The 9,371-nt window shown below is 36.2% G+C and overlaps 1 protein-coding gene across 3 annotated transcripts; it reads right to left on the minus strand.

The window, feature by feature from the left end:
• Positions 1-2,041: 2,041 nt before the first annotated feature.
• Positions 2,042-8,576, minus strand: SAR3 (SUPPRESSOR OF AUXIN RESISTANCE 3). Of its 3 annotated transcripts, XM_089052150.1 has the most exons (7): positions 8,459-8,570; positions 8,356-8,392; positions 5,136-7,746; positions 3,829-3,952; positions 3,333-3,481; positions 2,499-2,596; positions 2,042-2,312 (listed from the first exon to the last, which is right to left on the minus strand). In XM_089052150.1, exons 3-7 carry the CDS (start codon positions 7,695-7,697, stop codon positions 2,117-2,119), a joined length of 3,129 nt encoding a protein of 1,042 aa, XP_088908276.1. In that variant the 5' UTR covers positions 7,698-7,746; positions 8,356-8,392; positions 8,459-8,570; the 3' UTR covers positions 2,042-2,116. The 3 variants fall into 3 exon arrangements, with proteins under 3 accessions (XP_088908276.1, XP_008232110.2, XP_008232111.2); XM_008233888.3 differs by having other exon boundaries at positions 8,387-8,576; XM_008233889.3 differs by having other exon boundaries at positions 8,356-8,576.
• Positions 8,577-9,371: the final 795 nt, after the last annotated feature.

The raw sequence follows: 9,371 nt of genomic DNA on the forward strand, positions 1-9,371 counted from the left end.
CTTACCCTTGCCCTTTGGGGTGGAGGTGCTCTAAGGTTTAGCTGCTTCAGCAAATTAGCAAACATTAGAGTTATTGGGGAAAGAGGAGAGGCCGCTCACGAAGGTTGTCCTAAGTTCAAATATTGGAAGATTGGAAGATATTACAAGTCACAAGCTCAACCGTATCTACCAAATCTAGATATATTTGTTTTTTTTTTTTCACATTTTAATGCCACACTTTTTTATGCATTAAAGAGGAGAGACCGTGATTATAAAACATTGGAAAAAATACCAAGTTCGAATGTCATTTTTTAATGCAAACGATAGTTTAAATTACAAAAAGATAGAGACCATTGATCTACAAATTAAAGCCCTTTTTCATTTGGCTAGAATTTATTGGTGGAAGAGTGCTGCTAAATGAACCCTAAAATTAATTGAGTACACCCTACTACAAAAGTATTTATTGAATTATTGATTTACCTTAATATAAAAAGACCAAAAATGATATATGGAATTGTGAAACAAATATAATTTTAATAAGTATACCCTACTAACCATATTCAACCCTAAGCAAGAGATTGCTTGGTATCCATCTTTGTGATCCGTGAGTTAGAGTGGCTTTTTGGGGTTCCTTCTTCTTTCTTGTGTTGCTGATTCCACTTATGATACGAAGTTCCTTATGCTCTAGCAGGGCTTGGAGCAGATGAAGCCTTTCTTCTTTCTTCTCGGAACTATTTCTTGACAACTTGGATTGGACAACTTAAAAAGCAGCCTTCAGTTCGGTGACACATCTACTCAACATTGGACAACTTTTAGAAGGGTGCTTTTGACTTGGTTGTTGTCAATGTCAATTAGTTCTGCATATTGATTGGACATCTTAAAAAGTAGACTTGTTGTTTCTTGATGTGAGTAAATAACAAGAAGGTTTTCAATCTGTTCTGTACTTTAGAATCCAATTAGTCTTTAATTTTGCATATAAGCTTGTATACATGGTGCAATTTTACTTTAGTTTATTGTTTCATGACAGAACTTCATATAAATTAGTTAATTGATTATTAGATTCTATTTCCTCCTCATATGGTGAAATTTTTTCTTCCGCCGTGGCCTGAGGCATAGCTTAGGAATTATTGCCCTCATTAGCCTTTCCACTGTAAAGTAACGCGCCATTTGAATTGCTTATTTATTTATATATGTATTTGGATTCCTATCCTAAGGAGTTTCAAAGCCTCTTTTGTACTTTTGAAATTATGCAAATTTGCAAATTGGGTTTGAAATTTTGGAATAGATGCTTCATACATTTCGAGGAAATCATCAAAAGAGGTATTAATTTTGACTTTGATTTTTTTTTAGGTTTAGGCTAAAGTGTGTTTACCGAACAATGACGAATGAGGGTTTTTTTAAACAGCATCCAGAAGATGCATCTAAGCAAGAGATCAAGTGCTTCTTCCAAAACCACTCCAAGTGCTTTTGGATATCACCCAAAGCACTTTTGCAATTTTTGCCAAACACCATTTTTAAAAGACAGAAACGCTTTCACCAATTTAGAAGCGCTTTTCGTTGCTCCAAAAGCACTTCCAAACGAGCCCAAGTCATTTGATTTCGTACTTGAATGAATTAGACTATTGAATTTTTATATTTTACAAGGATAATTTAGTGTATTTGTTCAAGAACTTATGCTATGCGAAAGTATTATAAATTGTATTTTTATTAGTACGTTTTTATTACGGTACTACCGATGTACCGAACCAATTCAAATCGAATATTAGGTTAACTAATCCGAAGCCTACCTAAGTCTTTGGTTTAGTTAATGGAAGAGAAAATGGTCTACCAAAGTCTTTGGTTTGGTTAACAGAAGAGCCCTCTACCGTTCCGAACCGATCCGCTCCCAGGCCTAAAAAGAACCCTGTGCAATCACACCGCAGGTTGCAACCTGCAAGGCGCCCAGCAATTTTTTTTTTTTTTGGGTTCGAAACCCCTGACCACCATCAGTTCTAGCTTTTCTGTAAAATAACATACATGAACTATGCATCTCCAGAATAGCACAACTCAGAAGAGACAGCTGTTAAAGCAAAAATAGGAACTTGCGAGGATTTTATAATTTCAACTGGAACAAACTGCCTTGCAAAAAGGGGAAAACCTATGTAGCAACCTCTGAAAGAAAGCATGTAAAGAGAGACAGTGAATCTTGCAAATGACTTGCGCGAAGGTCTTCAGGAATGGGAGCACTAAAAACGGTGTCAAAACAACTTAATTGAACATCTCGTGTTGGGCCGTCTCCAATATCAGATAAAAGCAAATTGCATATCTCATCTGCCATCTTTGAATAAACTACCCTGTAACACATTGGTAAATACATAAATTTCATAACCGTAGAGATATACCACCTTATAATAAACAGGCGTCATGTGGAGAGGTCTCAACAATAATAAAACAGAAGTTAATGTATCATATCACTAACAAGCATAAGTTAAAGTGTCTGAATAAAACCAAACATCTGAGTCAAGGATTGTTGAGCATACCTCACGTCAACGGGTAGCAGGACACCCCAAACAGCCAAAGACTGCTTTAACTGACCAAGAAACTCTCTACATGCAGAATTTTTGCTTTCAAGAGAATCCTGCAGTAAACATTACAGAGTGCTCAGCACTCATTTGACAAAGAAAGACCAAATGACAATCACAATTTATAATTGAGAGTATGGCATCAAGTTGGGTCTGGTTTGAGTTTGTCATTCTCCATTGTATTTCACAGGATAAAAATATCATCACTTGTTCAAATCCTTTCCGACATGATAAAGATCTTGTAGCATGGAGTAAATTACACAAAGATTTAGCAATAACAATCAAGTTCTTTTTAGTACAGTAGCAAAAAATGGGGCTATATATCAATTTAGTAATAGGGCTTTAAGCTATTTCCTTATCTTCATTCATGCTCATCTTGTTGGCCTCCTGCTACCAAGATAAGTACAATAGGAAGAGCAAGAAGTGCATCAGCATCTGGCCCAATATTACTAGGAAAGACCCACTCTATCAAAGCAGGCATACCATTGCACAGATGCTATATTTTCATTTTGGAGAGATGTTGTATATTGAATTACTTTATTATCTGATTCTGAGCCACATTTAGACAGCCTAAGCCAAGCCAATCAGTCAAACTCAAGTATAACTGTTAGGCACAATGTGTTCCAGCTTAAGCCTTAAATTATGAGAAACGGAAACCTAGCAATAGAGCAAACCAAGCTTTGGTGTTTAAAACAACGCAATTGCTAGTTAAGATATTGCAGGTTGCCTATTGATGCAGATCTACCCAATATTTAAAATAACAGCCATATCATATAGAATAATCTGCCATACCAGTTCGTTCATGGTATTGTCCGCTTCCTGCAATGAACTTCTAATTAGATAGAATGAAATATAAATCCCAGCTCCCAGGTCCCAATTTTCAATTTCTGATTTGTAGTCCTCCATGGAAGTTGCAAGCCTCCATATCTCTGAGTGTTCAGCTGCATGAAAAAAAAATTATACATTAACATCAACTGAAGCAACTGTGGTCCAGATCGAGTGCGTGATTAGTTAAAATATTAACTTTGTAAATCAAATCGGTTAAAGGTACATTTTCCCTAAACAAATCAACTACCTGCTTATAGATTCACTAGGTCCAATGATACTCAATTATCATGTAGAATGCTAACGATTATAAACTGTTCAAGCTATATGCATACACTTAGAAACGGAATGAAAAGTATATTTTTTATAACAGATTCCAAATAGTGATTCCGTCAAATATGTCCAGAAACTTAAGAAAATACATAATGACACTAAATGGAACATAGAAATTATTAATCCATACCAGACAAGAATAATTTGTGGGCAACAGAAGTTACGAAAATAGTGTGTGCTTTCTGCCAATTTGCACATTGAAGAAAGTGTTCAAGGGCCTTTGCAAGATCCCCATAGTAGTTGAAATAAACAGCCTGCAATCCAGGAAAATATTAGTCATTCACCAATAGAATAACATGCTCCAAAGTTGGAAGACAGAATTCCAATTCCATTTCCAAGACTTTCATATAAGTAGCCACAGATAAATTAATCGAGAACATCAGACATCAAATTTTTAGCTAGGAAGCTTAAACTGTGATTTTTGATGAGAATCATCACAGGGAACCCCAAATACTGGGATTCGAAAACTGGAAATTGATAAGTTCTAGCCTCGTAATGGGTTGTATATATGACAATGATAATCTTATTGCCTATATCAGCAATTCAGAACATTCCATGATTTGTATGTTAGAATTGGTGATGAGAATGGGCAGACATCCTATCGCCTCTATCAGTAATTCAGAACATTTGTTATCGCATGATATATTAAGTTTCACCTAGTGCATACAAGTTGAAAAGGGAGGTTTAGATAAACAATATCCCTGAACAATTCACCGATGTTTTGTCTTACTATGTTACATCACTTGTGAACCTGAAGAAAATAAAAGTCATCAGCAGCAGACTGGTAGCCAACAGATTTTTTCTCAAAGAAAGACTCCCAACTCCCCGGAAATAGAAAAGAAAAATATGAAGCATAGGATTTCAAAATCTTGTTCATAATCTTTGGTTTGCAAATTTAGGGTCTATTTGGATGGAAGACTTTAAATGAGGGATTTAAATTTGAGTGAGGGATTTAAATTTGAGTTTTTCGTTTGGATCATTAGTTAAATCCAAATATAAATTTGATTATTCAAGACAGGGAAAAAATGATATTTGAAATCCCTCAATTTTATAAAATAATCAAATTTATGTAAGGATTTTATAAGCATAAGATATTAATATTTGAAAATCCAATAAAGCAATTTGCATTGACAAGTCAAATCCAAATATCTCATTTAAAATCCTTCCATCCAAATGGACCCTTAAGAAATTTCAAAATAAGATGAAAAGACTGAAAACTTAAAGGAGTTTTAAAGTAAGAGTAATTGTAATAACAAACCATTTTAAACTCGGATAAGGGTTTCAAACTGAACATAGAGTCAACCATTGCCAACAAGCTACCAAGCTCATCATTTTTTATAAACAAGATTTACGTTCTAAGTATGATAAGATGATAGAGGGAGCCACAATCGAGTTTGGCATAGATTGAATCAGAAAGATGAAAAAAATATGACATACCATAGCCTCATGAAGCCATGCCTTAGGAATGCCCAAGTTCTCAATGGCTTGGCGTTGTGATTCTTGAGAACTCCAGGATTCACAATATTGGAACAAGATTTCCCGAATAAGATTAGCATGGACATATGGAAAATCTTCACAATGGGGCATGTGAAGGACCACATAGATGGCCCAATGACATTTCCCAAAACACAACAGCTGGGAAACAAATCCCATGTCAAGAACATGAAGATCTTTAGAGCTGATAGCCCCAACTGCTTCCAACACTGCACGCTGATGCCAGATCATATGGTAATCAAGTGGATCATGTGTTGATGAAAAGGCACTGAGCATGCTCTTTAGAAAGCCAACTTCACTTTCTTCACTGGCATGAAGCAGCATAAGATAATATGATAGGTCATAACGTTTCACCGCATTAAAATTCTCAGACTCTTCTACCAGTCCTTCATCAATGTAAATCGGAACAGGATATGGAGCCTTACCCTCGTCAAGAAGATGTTGATAAGTGCGAAAAACAGTGGGCAATGAGGTGCTAGGTGCTAATTGATACCACATCAATAACCCTAGAAACCTCTTCCAATCAACTTTAACATCATGAAAAGCACCGTCGATATTACCAGCAAGCAAATCATAAAGCCTTATCCTGTCTTTCTCAATGAAATGGAAATCCAGCCCATTGCTCCTCCAACGATCAAGTTGTTGAGCCATGTCAGAACGATTGACTATGGACCCTCCAGCCTGACTTAACAAACATGCCAATCTCACATCTCCCCGAGAAGCAGCCAGTTCCACAGCAGCATCCAATTGGCGCCCACTCAGAAGTAATAATATGTACTCCAGATAACTGGACTCATTCAAGGAGCTCATTCTTTCTTGTACTCGATGGCATACATTCTCTTGCAACCAATAACTAAACTCTGCCCTCCGAATAAGAGGTAATGCTTCCAGGTCGACTTCTTGAGAAGCTTCCTTCACATCCTGCACCATTTCTTCCTCATTATCAGCACCCAAAGATTTCATTTTCCCACCATTTTCCCTATCAGAAAAAAGAACTTTTATCAGTTCCCAAATCATTATTTGGTGTGTCAAACCCAAACGAGCAGAGGAAGATAGCCTAGGAACTTCCAGCTGCTTCTCAATAATATCTACATAGCTCCTGCAAATCTCTGAAAGCATCAAGCGATTAGAGACAACCTTCTGCAGCCTTAGGTTGAAGGATCCAACTTCAATCTCTTCTGTCTGATGAAGTAATCCCATGTGAAAATCTAGTGGAGAATCAATAGCCGTGTCAATAAGTTCCTCTCTAACTTTGTTATTTTCATCCCTAACAACATTGTCAATAGCAACCTTCTCTAAATTGATTGTGGATGATAACATCATTTGAGAACCAGTACTCCCAACAGGTGTTCCAGCATGGACTAGGGTTCCATTTGGACCCCATCCTACTCGAAATGACCTACCCATCAACAGACCTGCATCAACTATGTTGCGACAATGTCTTTTAGTCACTGGTGTTTCATGCTTGAGATCAAGCTTAAAACCTTCTTTTAGTATCTTTGGAGGCATGACCTTATTTTCTTGGGACATTAGAATGGCCCCAGGAGAGTTTGAGTCAAAACTACCATGCTTATACTCGAGCAATGCCAATGGGGTTTTTCGAACAGGTGGTGGAGTAGATCTATCACTCATCCTCTGAGATGTATTTTGTAAAGAAGGTCTTATGTATTCTCTACCAAAGGATGGATTATAATGTGCAGGTACTTGATTCAGCTCCTCAGCTTCTTCTTCCCCATCAGGAAACATCAACATTCTCATTTCTTTCATCTTTACAGGGTCAAGCCCAAGATGAGCAGGAAGAGAATGCGAAAGCACAATTCCAGTGGGATCCATTTTGGTTTCTTCATCAGCATCAGAAATCTCACCATGGTTCATTTCCACAAGATCTTGAGCTGCAGCAGCATCTTCCACCATGATGTCTTCTTCGTCATCTTCACTCAATCCAAATCTGCTGAAATGGTGAACAAAAAATTTCCATTCCCCATTTTCTGGATTAAACGAAATAAACTGAGCTCCTTGTCCCTCCGCAATCTGCCTCAATTTTTTCACACTATTATCTTTCTGTCTCTTATCCATATTTGATGGTCTTGTTTGTAGCACTAAAGTTACTTCAGCAGGCTTGTTAAGGCCTTGGCCAACCAAAGGTTTGGCAGTTTCATCTTCATATACAATAACCTCATGTCTGCGGAACTTCACAATTTTATCTAATTCCAATCTCCTAATGTCAGTCTTCCCAATATATTTGATGGATCCATAACCGAATCTTCCAACTGTAAAGTCCAAAACTCGACTAGAAAAACCAGGATCTGTATATTCTCGAGCAGCCAATTCCTTCAAAGAGGGCTGCGTGTAGTAATCAGCTTCTTCTAAAGTTGGTAAATAGGGGAAGGAAGCTTCAAGAGGACTAAATGTCTCACACAACGAAATGCCAGTGTTCGAAGATATCCTTCTTTTTTTGTGTTGGCACACAATTAGTGCATTACAAGTTCCAGAATCAATGCCCATTCTATAGGTTCACTTCTTGTATCATAAAGTTCAGAAAACGTTCCTAAAACTGTGAAATAAAAGACAAAGTTTAATCATAATCATTATAAATAAACAAAAAATAGTGCTTTCAATAGCACAGCATCCATCGAAATACTCTAAAAACGTCAAGTTACACAATACTTGCAGTATAAAATCGTCAAAAATATTCCAAAAATCAAATACAATATAAACTCATTTAAGAAAACTACTTTGGATTTCAAGTACGAACAGCCATTTCCTAAGAAACCATAAACCTGTGACCAGCTTGCGCTAAAGAAGATTAAAATGATTTGCCCTAAAGAAGATTCAAATGATTTAAACTGAACCCAACTCTATGAAACTTCTGAGAAAAGAATAAAATAACAAAAGAGAAACATCAGGCTCACAAATGGTGCTGGACAGCTGCCCATAGTTACTAAGAACTGTTTAAAAAAAAAGGTGTCAAACCCTGAGGCAAAAGTGAGAAAAATACATGGGTCGTTAATACAGATAAATTGAGAATTATGGAAGAACAGTCCTTCTACTGATGGGAAAATTTAAATTTTAAAATTAAAAAACAGCTAAAGCATGATTCAATCAATAATAAATACAACGTATTACCCAACAGAACGAATAATAGAATGCATGAGCAAATTACTTGTACAAAATCAGTGTTTTTAAAGACATGCCTTCGTGCGCGTCGGAGCGAGGCGGCAGGAAATCGCCAGAGGTGGTCGGCTGTTTCACGAGTTGCACGTTTAGCGCGGGGAAGGCGTAAGGAGGAGTTGCAAGGCGTGGCCAGCCGGAGCCAGGCGTGGCAGATCTGGACACTTCTGAACCTGAAGAGATTTTGCGAGTATGCAAATTGGCTGCAACTCTGCGAGGAAGACAACTCGCGTGTTTTCATTTTAGGTTTATTGTAATGAAACGACGTCGTTTCGATTGCAATGTTTTAAAAAAAAAATTCTAAATGAAACGACGTCGTTTCCCTTGGAGTGTTTTGATTTAGAAAAAATGCAAGTTTTTGTTTGGTTTTTTTTTTTTTTTTTAGTTCTTAGATCTAGGTCCAAAACGATTAGCTGTCATTGAGTTTAGTCCACGCGTTTTTTGTTTTAGATGTAGGTCATTTGACATTTATTACTCTTTTTATTGTGTTGATTTTACCTTCTGAAGTAAATAAGGAAAACATTGAAAATCTAAATTTAATGAATTATTTACCTGTGATTAAATTTGGAATTCTTTCATTGATAATATTTATACAAAATTAGTGAAACACCCGATTCTAGACATGAAATTATAAATATACCCAACACTATTTAAAATATAGAAACACACCCAAAATAAACCCAAAAATCAACAATTGTATATTTTTTGGGTGTGTTTATAAATGGATTTTGAATGTGTTTAATAAATAGGTTTTGGGTGTGTTTATAAAGTGTTTTTCATGTGGGATTTTTTTATAATTTCAGCCCTTATTTTGGGTGTATTAGTGAAACTCCCTAATATTTACTTTATATATGGGTAAAATACAAATTAATCAATGAAAGTAAAGGCCCACATATTATACTAATCAATTAGGCAAGCACTCACATTGTACCTAACATACAGGTAAATAGTGTTCTTATTAGCAATGAAAAAAACTTAGTGATAAATCGTGTTACCGATAAATCATGA

Source organism: Prunus mume, linkage group LG5 (genome assembly GCF_029339155.1).
Source record: "Prunus mume cultivar Tortuosa linkage group LG5, ASM2933915v1, whole genome shotgun sequence".
In the NCBI taxonomy this organism is placed as follows: domain Eukaryota; kingdom Viridiplantae; phylum Streptophyta; class Magnoliopsida; order Rosales; family Rosaceae; genus Prunus; species Prunus mume.

What these genes read in the sequence shown, in the direction of transcription:
- SAR3 (XM_008233888.3), bottom strand. Translation starts at nt 7,697, where the DNA reads ATGGGCATTGATTCTGGAACTTGTAATGCACTAATTGTGTGCCAACAC. An exon ending in CATGGCTTCATGAGGCTATG is followed by an intron (nt 3,953 to 5,135) that starts GTATGTCATATT and finishes CCTGGATTGCAG; the next exon opens with GCTGTTTATTTCAACTACTA. An exon ending in CCACAAATTATTCTTGTCTG is followed by an intron (nt 3,482 to 3,828) that starts GTATGGATTAAT and finishes TTTTTCATGCAG; the next exon opens with CTGAACACTCAGAGATATGG.